This window comes from Fringilla coelebs (genome assembly GCF_963513975.1).
Source record: "Fringilla coelebs genome assembly, chromosome: 32".
Lineage (NCBI taxonomy): Eukaryota > Metazoa > Chordata > Aves > Passeriformes > Fringillidae > Fringilla > Fringilla coelebs.
Window position 1 is genome coordinate 1,846,978 of NC_140058.1, and position 23,118 is coordinate 1,870,095.

Sequence of the window (23,118 nt, forward strand, 5' to 3'; positions counted from 1 at the left end):
TGAATAAAGGGTGGAAATGCTCCGTGTTTGGGGTCTCTGTTTGGGGTTTTTGGGGTCTCTGTTTGGGTTATTCTTGGGTATTTATTTGGGTTATTTTGGGGTCTATTTGGGTTTTTTGCGGTCTCTATTTGGGATGTTTTGGTGTATTCAACGGTCCAACGGAACCAACCAATAGGAATCAGCTATCTTGGGGCTCGCCCGCTGCCGCCCAATCCTAGCCGCGGACACAACGAGCCCTCCCTCCCGTCCAGTAGTAGTCGCCGGCTCATCCGCAGTGTTTTTCCGCGTCGCCCAATCCCCGCCTCGGATACTCGGGGCCGGTCCCTTCTCCAATGAGAAGGCGCGTTGTTTGCGTGGCGGGCGGCGGTGGGGCCAAGATGGCGGCGGCGCTGTCGGTGAGCGGGGCCGGGCCCGGGCCCGGGCCCGGAGAGGAGCCACCGGCGGGGCCCGGCCTGGCCCCCGAGGAAGAGCTGCCGCCGCTGGACCCGGCCGAGGTACGGAGCCGCCTGGAGCACAGCGAGCGGCAGTTCCGCAACCGGCGGAAGGTGCTGATCCGCGGCTTACCGGCGGATGTGACCAACCAGGTAAGGGGGGAACGGGATGGAGAACGGCGGTGAGGGGAAGGAGGGGAAAGCGGGAAGAGGAACGGGAATGGGAATGCGGGCACTGAGCGGGGAAGCGGGGCCGGAGCCCCAGATCCATCCCGGATCTCTCCTTCTTTCCGAACCTCTCCCTGCTCTGCCTCCAAATCCCCCTTTTTTCCCCAAAACCCGCAGTCCCCCAAAGATCCGCCTGGAATTCCCTCCTGGAATTCCCGCAGCCCTCCCGGGTGCGTTTTTCCCTTGCCGGTCCCGGTCCCGGGGTGAAATCATCGCCCCGAGGCCGAAGGTTGGGAATTAATTGGGGAAGGGCAAAGGCTGGAGCCGGAGGAGCCGGTCCGGGAGGAGGAACCGGAGCTTCCCGGGCTGCCCGAGGGAATAAACCCTGGGAGGAAGCCTGGAATGTCAAACTGGGGACACCGCGAGGATCCTGAGGCGGCCCGCGGGAATTCCCGGGAATTCGGGAGGGCCGGGATTCCTCAAAAAGGGGGGGTGGGAAAGAGGAGGGTCACTGGGAAAAAGGGGGTTTGGAAAAAGGGAAAATTCCTACGAAAACGGGGATTGGAAAAGGGGGGGAATCACTGGAAAAAGGGAAGATTCCTAGGAAAATGGAGTTTGGAAAAAGGAAGGGTCTTTCCTGCCCTGTGAGCCCCACTCTCTTTTCCCCCATTTCCACGGAAAATCCCGGTTTTTTTGCAGGATATCCACGAGCTGCTGAAGGACTACGAGCTCAAGTATTGCTTCGTGGACAAGTACAAGGGCACGGGTGAGGAGCAGCCCGGATCCTGGGAATTCAGGGAGAAGGGAACAGCCTGGGATGCTCTGCCATTCCAAGCCCCCTTTTTTCCAGCAGTTCTTCCCTTTCCCAAACCCCATTTCTCCAGGGATCCTTCCCATTTCCAAAGCTGTCTTTTACTGATCCTCCCCTTTTTCCAAGCCCACTTTTTGGAGGAATCCTCCCCACTCCCAAACCCCATTTCTCCATTAACCCTCCCCGTTCCCAAACACCATTTTTCCACAAATCCTCCCCATTCCCAGCCTCATTCCTGTCCCATTCCCAGCCCCATTCCTGTCCCATTTCCAGTCTCATTGCCAGCCCCATTTCTCCCCCATCTCCAGCCCCATTTCTCCCCCATTCCCAGCCCCATGCCCAGCCCCATTTCCCCCCATCCCCAGCCCCATTTCCCCCCAGCCCCATCCCCAGCTCCATTCCTGCCCCATTCCCAGCCCCTTTCTTTCCCTATTTCCCCCCCATTCCCAGCCCCTTTCTCTCTCTCCCCTATCCCCAGCCCCATTCCTGCCCCATTCCAGCCCCCTTTCTCTCCCTATTTCTCCCCCATTCCTGCCCCATTCCTGCCCCATTCCCAGCCCCATTTCCCCCCGTTCCCAGCCCCATTCCTGCCCCATTCCCAGCCCACTTTCTCTCCCTATTTCTCCCCCATTCCTTCCCCATCCCCAGCCCCATTTCCCCCCAGCCCCATCCCCAGCTCCATTCCTGCCCCATTCCCAGCCCCCTTTCTCTCCCTATTTCTCCCCCATTCCTGCCTCATTCCCAGCCCCATTTCCCCCCGTTCCCAGCCCCATTCCTGCCCCATTCCCAGCCCCCTTTCTCTCCCTATTTCTCTCCCCATTCCTGCCCCATTCCTGCCCCATTCCTGCCCCATTCCCAGCCCCATTTCCCCCCATCCCCAGCCCCATTCCTGCCCCATTCCCAGCCCCATTTCCCCCCGTTCCCAGCCCCATTCCTGCCCCATTCCCAGCCCCCTTTCTCTCCCTATTCCTGCCCCATTCCTGCCCCATTCGTGCCCCATTCCCAGCCCCATTCCTGCCCCATTCCCAGCCCCCTTTCTCTCCCTATTTCTCCCCCATTCCTGCCTCATTCCCAGCCCCATTTCCCCCCGTTCCCAGCCCCATTCCTGCCCCGTTCCCAGCCCCCTTTCTCTCCCTATTTCTCTCCCCATTCCTGCCCCATTCCTGCCCCATTCCTGCCCCATTCCTGCCCCATTCCCAGCCCCATTTCCCCCCGTTCCCAGCCCCATTCCTGCCCCATTCCCAGCCCCATCCCCAGCCCCATTTCCCCCCGTTCCCAGCCCCATTCCTGCCCCATTCCCAGCCCCATCCCCAGCCCCATTTCCCCCCATCCCCGTTCTCTCTCTCCCCCAGCCTTCGTCACGCTGCTGACGGCCGAGCAGGCGGCGGCGGCGGTCGGGCGCTTCCACGGCCGCTCGCTGCGGCAGCGCCCGCTGCGGGTGCAGCTGCAGCCCACGGAGGCCGTGCTGTGCGTGGCCAACCTGCCCCGCCTGCTGAGCCAGGCGCAGTTCGAGGAGCTGCTGCGGCCCTTCGGCAGCCTGGAGCGCTGCTTCCTGGTCTACAGCCGGGCCACGGGCCACTCCAAGGGCTACGGCTTCGTGGAGTTCATGAAGAAGGACTCGGCGGCGCGGGCGCGCTCGGAGCTGCTGGGCAAGCAGCTGGGCAGCAGGAGCCTGCACGTGCACTGGGTGGACGCGGCCCAGCTGAGCCCCGAGCTGCTGCACTCGCGCTGCCTGTGCGTGGACAGGCTGCCCCGGGGCTTCAGCGACCTGCAGGGGCTGCGCAGGGTGTTCGAGGGGGTCTGCGAGCCCTCCTTCTGCCAGGTGGGGTTTGGGGTTTGGGGTTTGGGATTTGGGGTCAGGGAGGTTAGGGACAGGCTGCCCCGGGGCTTCAGCGACCTGCAGGGGCTGCGCAGGGTGTTTGAGGGGGTCTGCGAGCCCTCCTTCTGCCAGGTGGGGTTTGGGGTTTGGGGGGATTTGGGGTCAGGGAGGGGAGGGGACAGGCTGCCACGGGGCTTCAGCGACCTGCAGGGGCTGCACAGGGTGTTCAAGGGGGTCTGCTGGGGTTTGGGGTTTGGGGGGATTTGGGGTCAGCGAGGGGAGGGGACAGGCTGCCCCGGGGCTTCAGCGACCTGCAGGGGCTGCGCAGGGTGTTCGAGGGGGTCTGCGAGCCCTCCTTCTGCCAGGTGGGGTTTGGGGTTTGGGGGGATTTGGGGGGATTTGGGGTCAGGGAGGGGAGGGGACAGGCTGCCCCGGGGCTTCAGCGACCTGCAGGGGCTGCGCAGGGTGTTCGAGGGGGTCTGCGAGCCCTCCTTCTGCCAGGTGGGGTTTGGGGTTTGGGATTTGGGGTCAGGGAGGGGAGGGACAGGCTGCCCCGGGGCTTCAGCGACCTGCAGGGGCTGCGCAGGGTGTTGGAGGGGGTCTGCGAGCCCTCCTTCTGCCAGGTGGGGTTTGGGGTTTGGGATTTGGGGTTTGGGGGGATTTGGGGTCAGGGAGGGGAGGGGACAGGCTGCCCCGGGGCTTCAGCGACCTGCAGGGGCTGCACAGGGTGTTCAAGGGGGTCTGCTGGGGTTTGGGGTTTGGGATTTGGGGGGATTTGGGGTCAGGGAGGTTAGGGACAGGCTGCCCCGGGGCCTCAGCGACCTGCAGGGGCTGCGCAGGGTGTTCGAGGGGGTCTGCGAGCCCTCCTTCTGCCAGGTGGGGTTTGGGGTTTGGGGGGATTTGGGGTCAGCGAGGGGAGGGGACAGGCTGCCCCGGGGCTTCAGCGACCTGCAGGGGCTGCGCAGGGTGTTCGAGGGGGTCTGCGAGCCCTCCTTCTGCCAGGTGGGGTTTGGGGTTTGGGATCTGGGGGGATTTGGGGTCAGGGAGGGGAGGGGACAGGCTGCCCCAGGGCTTCAGCGACCTGCAGGGGCTGCGCAGGGTGTTCGAGGGGGTCTGCGAGCCCTCCTTCTGCCAGGTGGGGTTTGGGGTTTGGGGTTTGGGCTTTGGGGGGATTTGGGGTCAGGGAGGTTAGGGACAGGCTGCCCCGGGGCTTCAGCGACCTGCAGGGGCTGCGCAGGGTGTTTGAGGGGCTCTGTAAGTCCTCTTTCTGTCTGGTGGGGTCAGAGAGGGGTTTTGGGGGAGTTTGGGGTCTGGAGAGGGAGGAGGAATTTAGTGAGACCTGAGGGATTTGGGGCTGAGGAAGGGATTAGGGAATGAAGGGTGGATTTAGGGAGAAGGAAGGGGTTTGGTTATCTGAGGAGGATTTGGGGCTGACACATTTAGGAGGACTGGTGGCATCCAGAGATTCAGGGCAGATTTGGGGTTCTGGGTGGGATTTCCCCCGTTTGTCCCCTCACTGTCCCCCTGTCCCTCCCTGTCCCCTGTCCCCAGCTGGCCTACGGGCAGGACGGGCAGCCCAAGGGTTTTGCAGTGCTGGAGTTCGAGTCCCCAGAGGCGGCTGAGCGAGCCCAGCTGGCCACAGACGGGTTCCCCCTGTCCGGGCAGCACATCCGTGTGTCCTTCTGCGCCCCCGGCCCCTCCGGCCGCAGCATGCTGGCCGCGCTGATCGCCGCGCAGGCCACGGTGAGCCCTCAGCAGCATCCTCACCCTCACTGTCATCATCATCCTCATTGTCATCATCATCCTCGTTGTCATCCTCACCCTCACTGTCATCATCATCCTCATTGTCATCATCATCCTCATTGTCATCCTCACCCTCACTGTCATCATCATCCTCACTGTCATCCTCACCCTCACTGTCATCATCATCCTCACTGTCATCCTCACCCTCATTGTCATCATCATCCTCGTTGTCATCATCATCCTCATTGTCATCCTCACCCTCATTGTCATCATCATCCTCGTTGTCATCATCATCCTCATTGTCATCATCATCCTCATTGTCATCCTCACCCTCACTGTCATCCTCACCCTCACTGTCATCATCATCCTCATTGTCATCATCATTCTCATTGTCATCATCATCCTCATTGTCATCATCATCCTCATTGTCATCCTCACCCTCACTGTCATCCTCATCCTCATTGTCATCATCATCCTCGTGGTCATCCTCACCCTCATTGTTACCATCGTCCTCATTGTCACCCTCATTCTCATCCTCATCGTTATCTTCAGCTTTAGCCTTATCTTCTCTTATCCTTCTCTATCCTTATCTTCATCCTCATCCTCATCGTCACTCTCATCCCCATCCTCACCTTCATCTTCATCCTTATCTTTGTCCTCAGCCCTATCCTCATTCTCCTGTTCTTCCTCCTTGCCTTGCCATGAGATTTTTGGGAGTTGTGCTCATGCTGAGAGCTGGGATCCTGTTGGGATCACCCTGATTTTTCTGGGATCAAAAACCCCAAATCTCAAACCCCAAATCCCAGCCACTTTTTCCCCCAAAATCCCTTTTTTCCCTCTCTTCAAGGCTCTGAACCGTGGCAAGGGGCTCCTCCCCGAGCCCAACCTGCTGCAGATCCTGGGCAGCCTCGGGAACCCGGCCTCGCTGCAGCTGCTGCTCAACCCCCTGCTCCACGGGGCCCTGGGGGCCAAGCAGGGTAGGATGGGAATTCGGGAGAAAAAGGGGAATTCTTTGGAATTTCTGTGCCACTCCTCCTCCTCCTCCTGTTCCCAGCAGGAATCCTGGGAGCTGCTCCCTCCCTTCCCCTGGTGCCCAACCCGGCGCTCTCCACGGCTCTGCTCCAGCTGGCTCTGCACAGCCAGGCCCAGGTAGGCTGAAATTCCCACATTTCTCCTGGAATTTTGCTGGTTTTCCTGGAATTTTGCTGTTTTACCACCTGTTTTTCCTGGAATTTTGCTCTTTCCCGAGGTTCTTTCCACCCGAGGCTGGGGTCTCCATGGATTTTTTTAATGGATAATCCACTTCCATGGGTTTTTTTTAGGGATAATCTTTTGTTTCAGGGCTTTATCCTCCTTTTTTTCCTTCCAGAAACCGGGAATTTTGGGCGATTCCCCGCTGTGCTCCCTGGCCCAGCCCCCTGGAAAGCTCCTGGGGGAGATTCCCTCAGGTAAATCCCAAATTCCAGCACACCTGGAGCCTCACCTGGGGGGTTTTCCCCTCTGGGTGTGGATTTGGGGAGAGGAAAATTCCCCCAAAAAATGGGAAACCTCAGATTTGGGTGGGAAGAGGGGAATTTGGGGTGGGAAATGGGGAATTCGGGTGGGAAGAGGGGAATTTGGGGTGGGAAGAGGGGAATTTGGGGTGGGAAATGGGGAATTCAGGTGGGAAATGGGGGATTTGGGGTGGGAAAAGGGGATTTGGGTGGGAAAAAGGGAGATTCTGGTGTGTGCCCCACCCGCACTTGTTCTCCCCTCTGTTTTGAGCTCTTTTCCCGTTTTTCTCCCCGTTCCCACGCCCCCCACACGTTTCCATTTTTTGGGAGCTGCTGCTGGGCTGGCTCTGTGCCCTCTCCCAGACCCTTCCCCTTTTCCAGGTGGTCCCGTGCCCGGGGACCTGGCCCAGCCCCGCGGGAAGTCCCCGGTCCTGGCCCCGTTCCTGGCGCAGGAGAAGGCGGCGCTGGGACCCCCGGGGACCCCCCCGGGGCTGGGACCCCTCCCCAAACCCCTCCCCAAAGCCCAGCAGGGTGAGGGCGGAGCCCCCGCCCCCACGGTGAGCACCCCCAGCCCCAAAAATCCAGGGTGGGACCCCCAAAAATTCCCGGGTGGGACTCCCAAAAATCCAGGGTGGGACCCCCAAAAATCCAGGGTGGGACCCCCAAAATCCCGGGGTGGGACCCCCAAAAATTCCAGGGTGGGACCCCCAAAAATCCAGGGTGGGACCCCCAAAATCGCGGGGTGGGACCCCCAAAAATTCCTGGGTGGGACTCCCAAAATTCTGGGGTGGGACCTCCAATAACAATAGGATGGACTTCCCCCAAGTTACAGGATGGGACCCCCAAAAATCTGGGGTGGGAGCCTCAAAGATTCCAGTGTGGGATCCCCAAAATTCTGGGAGCATTCTGAGCCCCCATGGAGCCCCCAGATTCCCCCAAGAGCCCCCAAATCACCCCAAGATCCCCCAAAACCTCCAGGACCCCCCCCCCCGAACCCCTCTGGGATCCCCCAAACTCCTCCAGGATCCCCCAAACCCCCTCGGGGACCTCCCTGAGCCCCCCCAAATTCCCCCTCCCAGGTCTCTCTCCTGGGGGAGCCCCCCAAAGATTTGAGGATCCCCCTCAATCCCTACCTGAACCTGCAGAGCCTCCTGCCCACGCCCGGCCTGGCAGGTGAGTCACAGGAAATTCCCCTTTTATTCCCAGAAATTCCCCCTTTTTATTCACAGAAATTTCCCTTTTCTTCCCAGGAATTTCCCCTTTCTTTTGGGCGTTTTTCCCTCTCTTTAACCAATCCCACGTTTATTTTTTCCAGGAAAAGGGTTTAAGGTGAAACCTGGAGTTTTGGGGACCCCCCCGCCCGACGCCTTCGCCGTGGACTTCCCGGTCAGGGGGAATTTTGGGTTGGAACTGGGAGGTTTTGGGGAGTTTTAAATGGAAGTAAAACCCCCAAATCCCTGGTTTTCCTGGGAATTGGAGAACCTTGTTTTTTCCAGAAAATGAGGAGGGGAAAAAGCCCCAAAACCTCAATTTTTTAATGGGAATTGGAGGGAAAACCACCCAAAACCTCCTGTTTTTCAGGGAAATTAAAGAACCTCCCCCAATTCCCCCCCCAAATTCCCCATTTTTCCTGGGAATTTGGGGATCCCCCCTCTAAACCCCCCAATTTCCCCCGGGCAGGATTTGGGGTCCCGGATTTTCCCCCAGCCCCGCGACCACGCCGGCTCCATCCTGGGGGGCTTCGGGCACGGCAGGCACAAGGTAGAGCCCGATGGTTTTGGGGGTAAATGTGGGATTTTGGGCAGTTTTGGGGGGTTTGCAGCTGCCTGTGCTCCCCCTGCAGGTCTCCCCCTCCTCCTCGGGGTTGGACAGGGGGGCTCTGGGACCCCCAGGGCCCCCCTTCTTCTCAGGATCCCCCAGTTCCTACTTCACCAGTGGCCTCCAGGCTGGGCTCAAGCAGAGCCACCTCAGCAAGGTGAGACCCCTCCCCAAATTCTGCAGCACCCCCTGCCCTTTTTCCCTTAAATCCCTAAAAATCTGTTAATAATCCCCGAAAATCCCATTGATAATCCCCTAAAATCCCATCAAAATCCCATCAAATCTCTTCAGTTTTAATGATTTTCACCCCTGACCTTTTTCCCCCCTTAAAATTCCTTAGAATTTCTTAAAATTCCTTGAAATCCATTCAAAATCCCCTTAAAACCCCTAAAAATTCCTCACAATCTCCTTAAAATCATTTTAAAATCTCCTTAAAATCCTTTTAAAAAACCTCAACACCTTAATAACCCCTAAAATCCTTTAAAAATTGTTTTAAAATCCCCCTAAAATGCTTTTAAAATTGTTTTACAATCCCCTAAAAACCCCTCTCAGCCCCCCAAACCCCCTTTGTGTTTGCTGTTTCCCCCCAGGCCGTCGCCATCCCCCCGAGCTCCGACTCCATCCTCACCTTGGCTCCCCCCAGCTCTCACCCCAAGGTACCAAACCCCCCCCAGGTGACAGTGACCCTTCCAAAAGGCCCCAAAGCCGCCCGAAATGACCCGAAATTCTCTTTGCAGACGCCGCTGGGGGGGCACAAGAGGGGCTTCTCCCACCTGCTGCCGTCACCTGAGCCCAGCCCCGAGGGCTCCTACGTGGGCCAGCACTCCCAGGGCCTGGGGGGCCACTACGCCGACTCCTACCTGAAGAGAAAAAGGATATTTTAGTGGGGAAAAGCCCCAAAAACACCCCAAAACGAACCCCAAAAAAATCCCCCCAAAAAAAACCCAAAAATCCAAAAAAAAACCCAAAAATCACAAATAAAAACCCCAAAAACCACAAATAAAAACCCCAAAAATCACAAATAAAACCCCCAAACAACCTCAAAAAAAAAAAAAAAAAAAAAAGGAATCAAAAAAATCCCAAAAATCTATAAATCCTGGCCAAGCCCCGCCTTGGTTTTTGCTTTATTTTCATCACAATTTTCTTTTTGTTTTTTTTATTCCCTTTTTTTTTTAGTTTTTTGGGGGTTTTTGGGGGTTTTTTCTTTTAAGTGATTTTAGGTTTTTTCCACATGCCCTGAAGGATTTGGGGAGAATCCCCTGAATATCTCCTAAATTTTTTGGGGTGTTTTTTTCTGCCTCCCCCTCCCCAGAGCAGCCCCTGGAGCCCCCCAGGAATGCTCCCTGCCTTAACTGCTGCTCTTGGGGTGGGGGCCCCAAAATTCCGGGGCTTGAGCCCAATTCCAGCCTTTTTTGGGGGGATTCCCACTTTTCTCCCACTTTTGGGGTTTTTTCCCCTGTTTTGGGGTTGGTTTTGGGTCTCCCCATTTTTGGGGGTTTCCTCCTTTTTTTGGGGTCCAATCCCTCTCGTTAAACATTTCACTGGGTGGTTTTTTTTTTGCTGTTTATTTTTTTTGTGTTTCCCCCTTTTTTAACAACTGGAGCCGCTGCCGTTTTACGCTTTTTTTTGGGGTAAAATCGGCCTTTTTACTTTAATGCTGTTTTTTTTTTTAATCAACCAAATCTTCCTCCTTTCTCCTTCGTTTTTTGGGGGGGTTTCCCAGGATTTGAGCTCTTTTCCCTGTTTTTACTGTCTGGTTTTGCTGTAAGGGGGGATTTGGGGGGGGGCTGTGTCCCCCCCACCCCCCTCGCTCCCCTCCCTCCCCCCCAAAATAAAGTTCTATTTATATCTCTGCCCCCCACCCTTTTTTTTTGGTTATTTCGGTGTCATTGCGTTATTTCTGCTGCTCTCTCATTTCGGGGGGAACCCCCTGCGCCCCCTCCCCATTTTGGGGCCATCCTGTGTCCCCAAACTGGGGCAGGGATCCCCAAAAAAACACTCCAGACCCCAAAACTCCCCATAAACCCCCAAAAAATCACCCAGAACCCCCCCAAAACACCACCCTCACCCCCCTCCCCCATCAGAGCGGTCCCCCCTTCGTGCCAGACCCCCCCAAACTCCCTCTGGACCCCAAAACCCCCGAATTTCCCCCCAAACTTCCCCAATTTCGCCGCAAAGCCGCGGCCGGGCTTTAGGACCCAGCGCAGGCCCCGCCCCCTCCTGGCCCCGCCTCGGGGGTCACGTGAGGCGGTCACGTGGCGCCCAACATGGCGGCGCCCATGGCGGCGGCCAGCGGCGGCTCCGTGACGCGGCGGCTGCTCCGGGGCGTCTCCCGCAGCCTCAGCGGCGGCGGCGCCCCGGCCGAGGAGCCCGAGGCCGCCGTGTGGGTACCGGGGACGGCCTCCGGGGGCGGCGACGCCCGAACGGAACCGGGTCCCGGTGCTGAGCCCGGTGTCGTGTGTCCCCCCCCCTTTCCCCAGGGTTAACGTCGTCTTCGTGGACCGGGAGGGACGGCAGGTGCCGGTGCGCGGCAGAGTCGGTGACAACGTGCTGCACCTGGCGCAGCGACACGGGCTGGAGCTGGAGGGTCGGGACCGGGAACGGGGTCGGAACGGGAACGGAGCTGGGAACGGGAAGCGGGTCTGGGAATGGGACGGGGGGAAGCGCGCTCCGGGAGGTTCCCGATACTGAGAGAGGGTTCCCGGGGCGGTCCCGGTGCTGTCCCGGTGCTCCCGGGGCGGTCCCGGTGCGGTCCCGGTGCTCACGGCGGTCCCGATGCTGTCCCGGTGCTCCCGGGGCGGTCCCGGGGCGGTCCCGGTGCTCCCGGGGTGGTCCCGGTGCTGTCCCGGTGCTCCCGGGGCGGTCCCGGTGCTGTCCCGGTGCTCACGGCGGTCCCGGTCCCGCAGGCGCCTGCGAGGCCTCGCTGGCCTGCTCCACCTGCCACGTTTACATCAGCGAGCCGCACCTGGGGCGGCTCCCGGCGCCGGACGAGCGGTAAGAGCCCCCCCGAGCCCGCCGGTACCCCCGTTCCCCCGGTCCCGGCGTGACCCGGTGCCGTGCCCGCAGGGAGGAGGACCTGCTGGACCAGGCGCCGCTGCTGCAGGAGAACTCGCGGCTCGGCTGCCAGCTGCGGCTCAGCCCCGCGCTGGAGGGGGCGCGCATCGCCCTGCCCCGGCAAACCCGCAACTTCTACGTGGACGGGCACGTCCCCAAACCCCACTGAGCCCGGGGACACCCTAAAAACCCACCGAGCCCAAAGCCCACCGAGCCCAAACCCACTGACCCCAAACCCACTGACCCCAAACCCCAAACCCACCGAGCCCAAACCCCACACCCCACTGACCCCAAACCCACCGACCCCAGACCCCACCGAGCCCAAACCCACTGACCCCAAACCCCCCGACCCCAAACCCCCCAACCCCAAACCCCCCGACCCCAGACCCCACCGAGCCCAGACCCCACTGACCCCAAACCCCCCAACCCCAAACCCACTGACCCCAAACCCACTGACCCCAAACCCCAAACCCACCGAGCCCAAACCCCACCGACCCCAAAGCCACTGACCCCAAAGCCCAAACCCCACCAACCCCAAACCCACCAACCCCACACCCCACTGACCCCAAAGCCCACCAACCCCAAACCCCCCGACCCCAAACCCCCCGACCCCGTCTGGAAGGAACCTCCAGACCCTGCAGGGAAGGGGAACCCCCCCAAAAAAATAAATTAATTCCCCCTCATCCAGGGTCACCCTCACATTTAGGGACGCGTCCCCAAACTGTCCCCAAGGAGGGTGGGGGTCCAGTCTCGGGGCGGGTGATAGGGTGACCCCCCCCCAGAAATTCCCGGGGTTCTGGGTTTGGGATAACGAGCGTTGGCTCATTAATTAATTACTAATTTGGCTCATTTGGATGCTGCTTTGGAGGGCGGTGGTTTGGGGACAAGGGACAGGGCTCGGGGACAAGGAGGTGGCCAGGCTGGAGGGCTCGTGGGGGACAGGGGCACGGGGACAGCAGGTCGTGACCCCCGTGAGCACGGGATCGTTCATTGATCGATTATTGATCGTTTATTGATCATTCACCGATCGATTATTGATCGCTTATTGATGGTTCATTGATCGTTCACTGGGTGTGGCCCCCCCGGCGCACCCAGCCCTGAGTGGTGCCTGTGCCACGCTCGGCGCGGCTCCCAAACCCCTCAAATCGCCCCAAAATCCCCTCGGCATCGAGGAGGGGGGGTCTGTGGGGACCCCCAAACCCCCTCCCCTCCAGGCCGGGGGGGGAGGGAGGAACCCTCGGGGGAACCCTCGGTCCTGGGTGTTGTACCCCCAAAAACCCCTGGGGTGGGGCGGGGGGGGTCTTTGGGGGTCCCCAAACCCCACGGGGATGGTCCCGGTCCCGGTCCCGGTCCCGGTCCCGGTCCCGGCTGGGCGAGCCGGATGCCAAAACCCTCCCCGGGGTCGTGCCGGTGCCAAGGGGCGCCTCCAGAGGAATCCTTGGCATCCTCGCGCTCCCAAAACCCCCCAAAACCACCCCAAATCCCGCTGGGCCGGCTCTGGGGCTCCGGCTGGCCGGTGCCGGTGCCGGTGCCGGTCAGGGCGGGCTCAGCTGGATGCCGAACACCTCGGCGCGGGGGTCGCGGTGCCGGTGCAGGCACGCGGCCTCGGAGGAGCCCTCGGCGTCGCGCACGTTGTACTCGCCCTTCTTGCACGCCGTGCTCTTCAGGTAGTACCCGCCGGCCGCCGCCAGCGCCAGCGCCACCACCGCGCCCAGCGCTCCCAGCGCCGCCAGCAGCACCAGCCAGCTCTCTGCGGGGCGGGAGGCGCCGGTGACACCGGGGCGGGGCCGCTGGCACCGGGCGCCGCCGCTCACTCCGCCCCGGCTCACCGTCCACCCGCACCACGACGCTCCCGGCCCGCCGGCCGTGCCGGTTGCTCGCCGTGCAGGTGTAGAGGCCCCGGTTGGCCGTGGTGGCCCCGGTGACCGTGACCGAGCGGTTGTCGGCGGCCAGGCGCAGGTTGGGGGCGGGGGGCAGCGCCCAGGTGTAGGTGGGCGCCGGGACCCCCTCGGCGCCGCAGTCCACGGTGAAGCCGCTGCCGCGGGTGACGTTGGCGGAGGGCAGGACGCGCACGGTGACACCGGCGGGGCCGTCTGCGCCAGGGCGACAGCGGCCGGTGCTGAGGATGCCCCGAATCCCCGGATTTCCCCCAAAATCGCTCCCCCGCACTCACACTCCACGGCGACGGTGACATTGCGGACGGCGGAGCCGTGCGCGTTGCTGGCCCGGCACTGGTAGGTGCCCGCGTGGGCGCGGGTGACATTGGGGGTGGCCCGGGGGGGGTCCTGGCTGTCGCCCAGCTCGGTGGCATTGGCGGGGTCGCCCAGCTTGGCGCAGGTGACGCGGGGCGGGGGGTTCCCGGTGGCGGCGCAGCCCAGCTCGGCCGGGGTCCCCTCCAGCCACCGCCGCCGCTCGGGGCAGCCGCGCTCGCCGAGGCTCGGCTGGTCTGGAAAACCGGGGGGAGGCGGCGGGGAGGGGTGATGGGGCCGGGGGACCCCCCGCCCTGAGACCGCCCCGACCCTCCCGGGATCCACCGGGAGCGCCCCCGGCACTGCCGGCACCGGTCCGAGCACAGCCGGGCTCGGCTTCGTTCCCATCCCCATCCCATCCGTCCCGGCACGGCTCTGGAATTCCAGGCACGGATGTGGCATCCCTGTCCCCCCCAGATCCCTGTCCTACCCCTGTGGCATCCCTGTCCCCCCCAGATCCCTGTCCTACCCCTGTGGCATCCCTGTCCCCCCAGATCCCTGTCCTACCCCTGTGGCATCCCTGTCCCCCCAGATCCCTGTCCTACCCCTGTGGCATCCCTGTCCCCCCCCAGAGCCCCGTCCCATCCCTATCCCGGTCCCTGCCACATCCCCACCCTCAGCACACCCCGGTGTCCCCTCCCCGGTGTCACACTCACACTCCACGGTGACAACGACGCTCCGCACGGCCACCCCGTGCCTGTTGGTGGCCCTGCACACGTAGCGGCCGCCATCAGCCCGGGTGACCACGCGGCCGCGGGTGACCCCTCCGTGGTGGGTGCCACCATCTCGGGTGCCACCGTGGTGGGTGCCACTATCGGGGGTGCCACCGTGGTGGGTGCCACTGTCGCGGGTGCCGCCGTCGCGGGCACAGCGCGTGCTGGGCGGGGGGTCCCCGTCGGCGCGACACTCCAGCTCCCGCCGCTGCCCCTCCACCCAGACCCGGCGTGCCGGACACCCCGACTCGGACAGCGTGGGCTCATCTTGGGGGGGACACAGAGGCCACCCGGTCACCGCGGCGGCCACCGAGGGGACCCGACGGCGCCCCGGCGGCGTCCCCGGTGCCACTCACACTCCACGCGGACGGTGACGCGGCGGCTGCGCGTGCCCAGCGCGTTGGTGGCGTTGCACAGGTAGGTCCCCGCGCGGGAGCGGGTCACCGGCTCGGGCTCGGCGGTGGGCACGGCGACGCCGTCGCGGCCGCACACCACGGTGGGCGCGGGGTTGCCGGTGGCGCGGCAGAACAGCGCTTCCCGCGCGCCCCGCACCCACGTGCGGTTGCCGGGGCAGCCGCTGGCCGGGATTTCGGGAAGATCTGAGGGGAAAAAAGGGATTTGGGGAATGCCGGGAGGGGCGGGCGGGGCCGCGGCTGGCGCGACACTCACAGAGCACCGCCAGCCGCGCGTCCGCGTCCTTTGTCACCACGCTGTCGCCCACCGCCAGGCTGGCCCGACACCGGAATTCGCGGCCGTCGTCGTCGCGCCGGGCCAGCAGCCGGAGCTGCAGCCGGGGCTGCGGGCCCTCGGCCAGGACCCCGCCGTCCGCATCGCGGAGCTGCAGCCGCGCCGCGGGCGGCTCGGTGGCCCCGGCGTGGCACGTCACCGTCACCTCGCTGCCCGCCGCGGCCGGGGCCGGGCTCAGCTCCACGGCGGGCCCGGGGAATCCTGCGGGAAGGTCCCACGGATGGATCCAAAGGAATCTCGAAGTCCCGCCGTTCCCCCGCCGCCCCCCGGCGCCTTACGGTAAACGTGGAGCTGCCTCCGCGCCGTCCGCACCACCGTGGCCACCGCGGCCGTGCAGCTCAGCTCCCGCGGGCCGGGGCTGCGAGGGGACAGCACCGTGCTGGCCGTCACCGTGTCCCCGGCCACTGCCGCCGTGACGTTCAGCGGCTCCTGGTCCAGCGCGGCGGTGACGCGGATGTCGCCGGCCGGGAAGGCGCCGGCGATGCGGCAGCTGGCGTTGGCCGCGGTGCCGGCCTCGAGGATGGCGGGGGCCTGGAGCTGGGGGGGCTCCGGGAGAGCTGCGGGGACACCGGGGGCGACACGGGGTCACCGGGACTGGGACACGTCCCCACAGCCAGGGACGGGGTCCCGATGACCGGGTGGATGACGACGAGGTCACCGCGATGGGGACAAGGACAGGAGGACGCCACGGCCGCCGCTCACCGAACACCGAGAGCGTGACGGGGACAGCGGCGCGGGCGAACAGGGGCCCGTGCGGCCGTAGGGACAGCTCGGCGTGGCAGGTGACGTTCTGGCCGTGGTCGCCGCGGGTGACGGTCAGCAGGTGGCTCACGGCCACGCTGGCGCTGCCCTCGGCATCGCCGAAGCTCTCGGTGCGCAGCGTTTCGGTGCCGCGCCGCAGCGTCACCGTCAGGTTCCGCAGCGGGGCCACGTCCCGCACGTGGCACGTCAGGTTCCGGCTGTCCCCCACCGCCACCGCCGGCACCGGCTCCAGCTCCACCCGCTCCGGCAGCTCTGGGGACGAGGCGGGTGCTACCTCAGTGTCCCCGCGGTGTCCCCTCGGTGTCCCCGAGGGGTCCCCGGCACTCACGGTAGACGAGGACGCCGGCGCTGGCGTTGGCCTCGGTGTCGCCGCAGCGGCCGGAGCAGGTGACGGGGCCGGGGCTCCACTGGGACACGTTCTGGAGCCGGAAGCTTTGCCAGCGGAGCCCCCCGGGCCCGGGGGTCGCGGGCAGGGGGGTCTCGAGCCCCAGCGTGGCGTTGTCCCCCGGGCAGGCGCTGCGGCTGCAGTTGACGGTCACCGAGCCCCCGAAGGCCACCACGGCCACCCGCGGCCAGGCCACCACCGTGAAGGTGCCCCGGGCGACCCCTGCGAGACCCCCACCACGGGCAGTCCCCCCAATTCCGGCTGGGGGGGACCCCGGTGAACCTGGACTGAGACCCCCCCCCGCCACTGGCGAGGTCCTGGGGGTGTCTCCGTGTGTCCCCAACCCCCCCAGTCCTAAAGGTCACTCTGATTTTGGGCTCCTGGGGGGTCCCTGCGTGTGACACCCCCCCCTTCCCCCCCCAGTTTTAAGGGTCCCCAGTATTGGGTTGGGGGTCCCTGTGTGCCCCCCAACACTAAAGGGGCCTCTGGTGTTTTGGGGGGGGTGGTCTCTGGGGGTCCCCCCCTCCCACTCCTGGGGGTCCCCAGGGTCTTGTGGTCCCCCCAAGATAAAAGTCGCTGCTGATTTCGGGCTCTCCCCCCACGCCCCCCCACCCCCATTTAATGGTCGCTGTTTTTTGGGATCCCCAGAGACGCCCCCTCCCCATTCTGAAGGGTCCCCCCGCCCCCCCTAAAAAACCCTCGAACGCCCCCCCCCCCCCTTTACCTGCGAGCGCCAGAACGAGGGGGGGCAAGAGCCGCGTGGCCGGGCCGGGGGGGCCCATCGGGAGAGGAGGAGGAGGCGGGTGGGGAGGAAGAGGAGGAGGATGGGGAGGAGGAGGATGGGGACGGGGATGGAGCGGAGGAGATGGAGACGGTGAGGAGGGAGGGGAGAAGAGGACGGCGAGGAGGGGAAGGATGAGGATGGGGAGGGGGATGAAGCGGAGGAGGACGGAGGCGACTGGGAGGGCGGGGGGGGGAAGAGAAAGAGGAGGATGGGGAAGGGAGAAGAGGATGGGGAAGAGGAGGAAGAGGCGGGTGAGGCCGAAGGCAGCTCCTCCGCTGCCGCGCGCGCCGCCGGTCCCGAGGGGCTGCTCCTCCCCCCGCCCACGCGGACCCCCCCCCAGTCCCCCCCACCCCCGCCCGGTGCTCGGCGCTTCACGAACCCCCCTCCCCCCCCCAAAAAACCCTCCCCGAGCCCCTCCCCGAACGCCCCCAGAGCCCTCCCCGCGTGGGCGGCTCCGGGCCGCGCGTGGGCGAAGCGACAGCGACAGACGGGAGCACCTGGAGCGGCGGGGGGGGCGCGGGCTGGGGACACCGGGACACCGGCGATGTCCCCGCCGGGCCGGCTGCGGGTGGGCACGGCCCGGTCAGCCCCCAGTGCCACCCCCCAGCCCGGGCTCCCGGAAAGCCTCCGGAACTGCAGAGTCCTGTCCCCAGTGCATGTCACCTGCAGCGTTTATTGGTGGGACGTGTCACTGTCGCCTCTCTGTCCCCTCCCTCCTGCTCCTTGTCCTCCCGCCAGCACCGAAATCCCCGAGATTCAACCCGGATGCTCCGCCGGGAGTTCCAAGACCTCCAAATTCACCAAATCCACCCCAAAAAACACTCGAGGGATAAAATCTGGAGCGAGCCACGGAGATCCTCGCTGGATCTCACCATCCCAGTCCATCCCAGCCTGGGAGCTGCATCCCCCACGTTGGCTCTGGCCGGTCCCCGCTGTCGCTGTCCCCTCGCTGGCCGCGGCGGAGGGACGGGCAGGGGCTCCCGGCCCCTCCACGGCCTCTCCCCGCCTACGGGACCGCGGATCCGTTGGGAGCGGCCGCAGCCCCCTGGGAGCTGCACGGCGGCCGCAGGGGCTGCGCGTCGGGCGGCGGCTGCCGCTTCCAGAGCCAGTACTCGCCGATTTTGGCGGCGCGCCAGTAGAAGAAGAGGAGGCTGGCCAGGCCCAGGAGGGCGGCTATCGGCAGCAGCGTCCCCAGGAGCACCGGGAGCAGCGGGAACGAGTCGTCATCTGCAGGGAAATGGGACCGGGATCAGTGGGGAGGGGGCTGCTGTGCCCGGGGATCACCAGGAGCCAAAAAACCTGAAAGGCCTCCAAGATCTCCAGAACCCCAAAGACCCCCAAGACTACCCAGGACCCTCAATACCCTAAAGAGCCCCCAGGACTACCAGGAGCCCAAAAGCCCCAAAGACCCCAAAAGCCCAAATATCCCAAAGACCCCCAAAACTCCTAAATCCCAAAGACCCCCCAAGAACCCAAAACATCCCAAAGACCCCCAGAAGCCCAAAGAGCCCCGAGGCCCCCCGGACCCCTCACGCACACTGCACCCAGACGGTGACGTTGCGCTCGGCCGTCCCCAGCTCGCTGGTGGCCCGGCACAGATAGGTCCCGGCGTGGGCGCGGTCGGCGTGATGGGCGGTCCCGGGCACGAGGGAGTTCCCGTCCTTGGAACACCTCACCTGCGGCTCAGGTGTGCCCTTGGCACTGCAGGTCAGGATCTCCTCCTGCCCCTCCGTCCAGTTCTGCTGCGGGGGGCAGCCCTTGATGTCCAGCTGTGGTCTGACTGCAGGAAAAAAAGGGGATAAGGAGCAGGAGAAGGAGGGATGAGGATCAGGAAAAGGTGGGATGGGGACAAGGAAAAGGAATGATAAGGACCAGGAAAAGGTGGGATGGGGACAAGGAAAAGGCGGCACAGGGGCCAGAATTCCCGTCGGGAAGGCGGTGGCCGCGCTCTCACCCAGCACACGGATCCACTGGGATGTGTTCCTCGGGGGCAAGGGAGACACCCCGGCCACACAGGTCACTTCCAGCCCCTGCTCCGCGTCCTCCTCCCGCACCCTCAGGCTGAAGGACACCGGGGACTTCCTAAAGTCCCCCAGGTTGCCACGGTTACTGGCCAGCACCTTCACCTGGATGTCACTGGGGGCATTGGCCGGCAGGGAGCAGTTTCCCTTCAGCTCTGTGCCAGCCACGGTGGTGTTGGCGACGTCCAACAGCGGCACGGGGATATCTGTGGGTGACAGCGGGGTTTAGTGGCACCGCGGTGTCACCCACCTGGCCCCGCCCGGCCCCGGCGTGGCGCGGTCACTCAAGGTAGGCCTGGAGGGTGGTGCTGGTCTGGACCTTCCTGCTGCCCACGTGGATGGTGCAGCCCGGCTGGACACTGCCCTCCTTGGGGACAGTGACCATGGTGGTGGCCGTCCTGGCTCAGTGTCACCGGCCAGGTGTGGTTGTTGGCGGTGATGGTGACGTTGGTGACATTGGTGATGGGGAACGGCATCCCTGGCATCAGCTCCCGGGGGGCTGACAGGGACACGAGGGGACCCTCAGGAGGCACTGGCACAGGGAGGGGACACTGGGGTGAGCCATGGCAGGAAAATTGGGAAAAACGGGGAAACCAGCAGGAAAATAATGGGGGAAATGGGAGAAATCAGTGGGAAAATGGGAAAACAGCAGAAGAGCCCTGGGATGGGATGGGATGGGATGGGATGGGATGGGATGGGATGGGATGGGATGGGATGGGATGGGATGGGATGGGATGGGATGGGATGGGATGGGATGGGATGGGATAGTTTGGGAGGGTTGTGGTGAAAGGGGCCTGAACCCCAAAATTCTTATGAAATCCCTATAAAAACAGTTTTAAATCAATGTAAAATCGCTATAAAATTCCATCCTATCCCATATTAATAATTTTACCTTCTATTCCGTGTAGCAAATAATTCTGATTAAACCCTTTCGTCTAAACGTTTACCTTAACAGTTGGTTCATTTGCCCATCCCTATATCAATTTCCCACCCTTTATCCATCAGGATAAAGCTCCAGCCCTGCCTTCAGAATTCCATACTTTGCCCCACACTGGGGCCAAAAATGCAAAAATCGTATGTAGCCACCCCTGTGCTCCTCCTGGAGAAGGAATCCAGAAATCTCGGGTGTCCTGGGGGGAAGTTGGGGGTCGTTTGTGCACCCCCAGCCAGGAATTCCCAGTTCCTGGAGAAGTTTGGGGGGAGGGGGGGGAAAATCCCAGGCTCATCCTCATCCCTGAATTTCGGTATTTTCCCAGTAAAACCTCCCCAGCCGACGTCACCGGGGTGCTGAGGAAGCCCCCAAAATTCGGATGAAGCTCCTCCAGGAAGCAGAGGAAACCCCCCAGGGTGACTGAGAAGCCTCCAAAGTGCAGGGGAAGCAGACAAAAAAAAACCCCAAAATTTTGAGGAAGCCCCCAAAAGTGCAGAGGAAGTCCCCCAAAAGTGCGGAGGAATCCCCCAAAAATGCGGAGGAAGCCCCCGCGGGCCCTCGGAAGCCCCCCCGGGCCGAGTCCCCGCCCGAGGCCCGGGGGATTCCCCGGCAGGGCTGCGATTTTCCGGCCCCCCGAGCAGAACCGTCCCTCGATTTCCCGGAATGGCCTCAGGGAGGGAGTGAGGGAGGAACAAATCCCGCTGGTTTTTTATGGATTTCGCAAGAATAACAAAATTCCCCGCTCCATCCCGCGGCGGGGGCAGCGGCCGGGCACGGCGGGGCTGCGACAGCTCTGCCACCGGCAGCCGGGGCGCGGCGACACCGGCGGCAAGCGGCGACATGCGGGGACCGCGCGCGCCCGCGCCCCGGGGGTCGCCCGTCCCCGGCACCCCCCGCCCGCCCGGTGCCACCCGCGGTGTCCCCTCACCTGCCATGACACCCAGGGCGCCCAGGGCGCCCAGGGCCAGCGCCAGCAGCGCGGGAGCCACCATCCCGGCGGGGACAGCGGCTCCCGGTCCTGAGGGGGCCACACCGGCTCCCGGTCCCGCGGGGGCGCCGGGATGCGCCGGGAACACCAGGGGCGGGGGACCGGTGGGGGTCGGTGGGTTCAGGGTCTCTGGGTTGGATCCGGTTCAGGTCCAGACCCCGGGAAGGGTCGGTTCGGGCGCTCCGAGAAGAGTCGGTTCGGGTTCTCCGGATGGGTCGGTTCGGGTTCTCCGGATGGGTCGGTTCGGGTTCCCCGGGAGCACCCCGAAGTTTCGGTTCGGGCTCCCCAGGAAGTTTCGGCGCGGGCTCTCCGGGATGGGTCCTTTGGGGCTGTCCCGGTTCCGTCCGAGTCGGGGTCTCGGGGTTGGATCTGGGTGCGCCCCGCACCCCCGGTGCCGTGTCCGTCCCTCGGTCTCTCCGTCTGTCTGTCCGCCCCTCGCCTTCTGGCCCGTCCCGCTCGCTGCTTTTATCCCCGGCCCGTTGCCGTCCCGCCCCCGGGGATTTCCGGGGCTGCGGAGACTTCGCGGCACGGCTCGAGGGGCTGCTCGGGGAGGGCTCCGGCCTCTCCTGTCCCACCCCTGTCCCGGGATGGGACAATTTTCTTGTCCCCTGTTCCGGACTAGGACAATTTTCCTGTCCCTTGTCCCGGGATGGGACAATTTTCCTGCCTCTCTTTCCCTCCTGTCACGTCCCCCTTGTCCCCCCCCTTGTCACCCTTGGGGCCCCACCCTGTGCCCCCAAACCGGGGGGGTCTCAGCTTTGAGCCCCCAAGCCCTGATGTGCCACGGCCAGCTCGTGACGGGGCTGTCACCCGCCTGTCACCCCCCCGGGGGTGGCTCCAGAGGCCACCATTGTGCCCCGGTGTCACCAGGGCTGCAACTTCCTCTATTCTGTCGCTTTTTGACATCGGGAGATTTTTTTATCACCCGTGGAACCGTGGGAACATCCCTGATGCCCAAGGGTGTCCCCAGGACGGTTCCAGCCCCAGGACACCCATCCCTGATGTCCCCATGGTGTCCCCAGTGCCCCGGTGGTGGCACCCAGCCCGGCCACCTTCCCTCCTGTCACCTCCAGGCCACCAGGCCGACTGCAGGGGGGGACAGGCCAGTGACACTTGTCCCAGCCGCGGGGTTTCACTTCTGCAGCCCGTGGGTGTCACATCCCCACCGTGCAGGGGACAGTTCCCTCTCCGCGGCCACTCCCGTGCATTGTCCTTGTCCCTGGAATTTCGGGAATGCCGGGAGCCTCCTGCGGCCAGGGACGGGGTTTGGAGGCCACGGGAGGCACAGGGACACTAGGGACAAGGACACTGGGGACAGGACAGGGACACTGGGATGGACTTCCAGGGACTTGGGGCAATGGGGACAGGGGGGACACAGGATGGAGCAGGAAAAACTGAGGAACAGGTATGGCAGGGACACCAGGGAGGGACACGACAGGGACAGGGACAACAGGAATGCGAGCGGCAGGAGGGGGTAGGAGGAGCAGGGACAAAGGGGACATAAAACAGTGCCAGCTCCGAGTCAACAGGACGTGCCACCCCCACCTTCCCTTCTCAGGACGTGGCGGCGTGCCAGCATCCCCTGTCCCCTCTGGCTTCGTTCTGACCCCCCCTGTATCCCCTGGGGTGCCCCCTGTGTCCTCTGGGGTGCCCCCTGTGTCCTCTGGGGTGTCCCCTGGGCTGTCCTCCCAGGGTCCTCCCCAGCCCCATTTGTGGCCTCTCCCCTCCCCTCCCCTGTTCCCTCCCTCCCCTTTGTCCCCTCCTGGGCGCGTCAGGAAGCGGCTCCGGACCTGCTCCAGAGCCGGGAGCGATTCCCGGAATTGGCCCCTCACCTGGGAAACCGTGAAAAAACCGGGAAACCCCCCAAAAATCACCGGGATCAGGATAAGCAGGGCCGGGAGAGCCCCCCCAAAAAAACCCAGGAGGAGGAGGGAGTAGCGAAATTCCAGCAATTCCTTGGGATACCCAGGAAGGTTCCAGTTCCCCCCCAGCTGGGTCCCCGGCCCCCTCAAAATTCGCAATTTCACGATTTTTTCCTGAGATATTCCCACAAAAACCCTTGCCAGCACCCCCAGGACCCCAAGAGGGCCACAGGCCACTGGCATTCCTAAAATTCCCCTCAGGAACCCCAAAATTCCCCCAAACCTCGACCCCTCCTCCCAGCGGGGTGTGCTGGCATTCCCATATTTCCCCGTGGGAAG

At 63.6% G+C, this 23,118-nt stretch overlaps 4 protein-coding genes across 7 annotated transcripts; 2 read left to right on the forward strand and 2 right to left on the reverse strand.

Annotated features, from left to right (window-relative positions):
- Positions 1–370: 370 nt before the first annotated feature.
- On the forward strand, positions 371–10,053 carry RAVER1 (ribonucleoprotein, PTB binding 1). 2 transcript variants are annotated; one of them, XM_084223871.1, is made up of 14 exons: positions 371–584; positions 1,299–1,365; positions 2,763–3,232; positions 4,781–4,972; positions 5,820–5,949; positions 6,027–6,121; positions 6,342–6,420; positions 6,847–7,022; positions 7,545–7,638; positions 7,781–7,851; positions 8,146–8,226; positions 8,309–8,440; positions 8,874–8,939; positions 9,021–10,053. In XM_084223871.1, exons 1-14 carry the CDS (start codon positions 378–380, stop codon positions 9,165–9,167), a joined length of 2,007 nt encoding a protein of 668 aa, XP_084079997.1. In that variant the 5' UTR covers positions 371–377; the 3' UTR covers positions 9,168–10,053. The 2 variants fall into 2 exon arrangements, with proteins under 2 accessions (XP_084079997.1, XP_084079998.1); XM_084223872.1 differs by having other exon boundaries at positions 6,030–6,121.
- Positions 10,054–10,539: 486 nt separating this feature from the next.
- FDX2 (ferredoxin 2) lies at positions 10,540–12,022 on the forward strand. Of its 3 annotated transcripts, none has more exons than XM_084223906.1 (4): positions 10,540–10,666; positions 10,764–10,806; positions 11,190–11,277; positions 11,350–12,022. In XM_084223906.1, the coding sequence occupies exons 1-4, from the start codon at positions 10,551–10,553 to the stop codon at positions 11,844–11,846; spliced, it is 744 nt and encodes a 247-aa protein (XP_084080032.1). In that variant the 5' UTR covers positions 10,540–10,550; the 3' UTR covers positions 11,847–12,022. The 3 variants fall into 3 exon arrangements, with proteins under 3 accessions (XP_084080032.1, XP_084080033.1, XP_084080034.1); XM_084223907.1 differs by having other exon boundaries at positions 10,764–10,888; positions 11,350–11,645; XM_084223908.1 differs by having other exon boundaries at positions 10,764–10,870; positions 11,350–11,645.
- Positions 12,023–12,859: 837 nt separating this feature from the next.
- Positions 12,860–16,975, reverse strand: ICAM5 (intercellular adhesion molecule 5; the record flags this gene model as incomplete). The annotated part of the gene is made up of 10 exons (XM_084223909.1): positions 12,860–13,087; positions 13,167–13,430; positions 13,511–13,783; positions 14,243–14,566; positions 14,656–14,898; positions 14,969–15,247; positions 15,325–15,603; positions 15,749–16,060; positions 16,137–16,415; positions 16,918–16,975. The coding sequence occupies 10 exons, from the start codon at positions 16,973–16,975 to the stop codon at positions 12,873–12,875; spliced, it is 2,526 nt and encodes an 841-aa protein (XP_084080035.1). The 3' UTR covers positions 12,860–12,872.
- A 663-nt stretch (positions 16,976–17,638) lies between these two features.
- LOC311164379 (intercellular adhesion molecule 1-like) lies at positions 17,639–21,351 on the reverse strand. The gene is made up of 4 exons (XM_084223818.1): positions 20,858–21,351; positions 18,932–19,204; positions 18,515–18,757; positions 17,639–18,204 (listed from the first exon to the last, which is right to left on the reverse strand). The coding sequence occupies exons 1-4, from the start codon at positions 20,919–20,921 to the stop codon at positions 17,984–17,986; spliced, it is 801 nt and encodes a 266-aa protein (XP_084079944.1). The 5' UTR covers positions 20,922–21,351; the 3' UTR covers positions 17,639–17,983.
- Between the last annotated feature and the right edge of the window lie 1,767 nt (positions 21,352–23,118).

Bases quoted from the DNA above. Each gene is read 5' to 3' on its own strand.
- LOC311164379 (XM_084223818.1), bottom strand. From the start codon at position 20,921: ATGGTGGCTCCCGCGCTGCTGGCGCTGGCCCTGGGCGCCCTGGGCGCC. The intron at 19,205-20,857 runs GTGAGGGGACAC...TGTCACCCACAG, and splicing joins CGCCCTGGGTGTCATGGCAG to ATATCCCCGTGCCGCTGTTG. The intron at 18,758-18,931 runs GTGAGAGCGCGG...TTTTTCCTGCAG, and splicing joins CCAGTGGATCCGTGTGCTGG to TCAGACCACAGCTGGACATC.
- RAVER1 (XM_084223871.1), top strand. From the start codon at position 378: ATGGCGGCGGCGCTGTCGGTGAGCGGGGCCGGGCCCGGGCCCGGGCCC. The intron at 1,366-2,762 runs GTGAGGAGCAGC...TCTCTCCCCCAG, and splicing joins GGACAAGTACAAGGGCACGG to CCTTCGTCACGCTGCTGACG. The intron at 8,227-8,308 runs GTAGAGCCCGAT...CTCCCCCTGCAG, and splicing joins TCGGGCACGGCAGGCACAAG to GTCTCCCCCTCCTCCTCGGG.
- FDX2 (XM_084223906.1), top strand. From the start codon at position 10,551: ATGGCGGCGCCCATGGCGGCGGCCAGCGGCGGCTCCGTGACGCGGCGG. The intron at 10,667-10,763 runs GTGGGTACCGGG...CCCTTTCCCCAG, and splicing joins GAGGAGCCCGAGGCCGCCGT to GGTTAACGTCGTCTTCGTGG. The intron at 11,278-11,349 runs GTAAGAGCCCCC...CCGTGCCCGCAG, and splicing joins CTCCCGGCGCCGGACGAGCG to GGAGGAGGACCTGCTGGACC.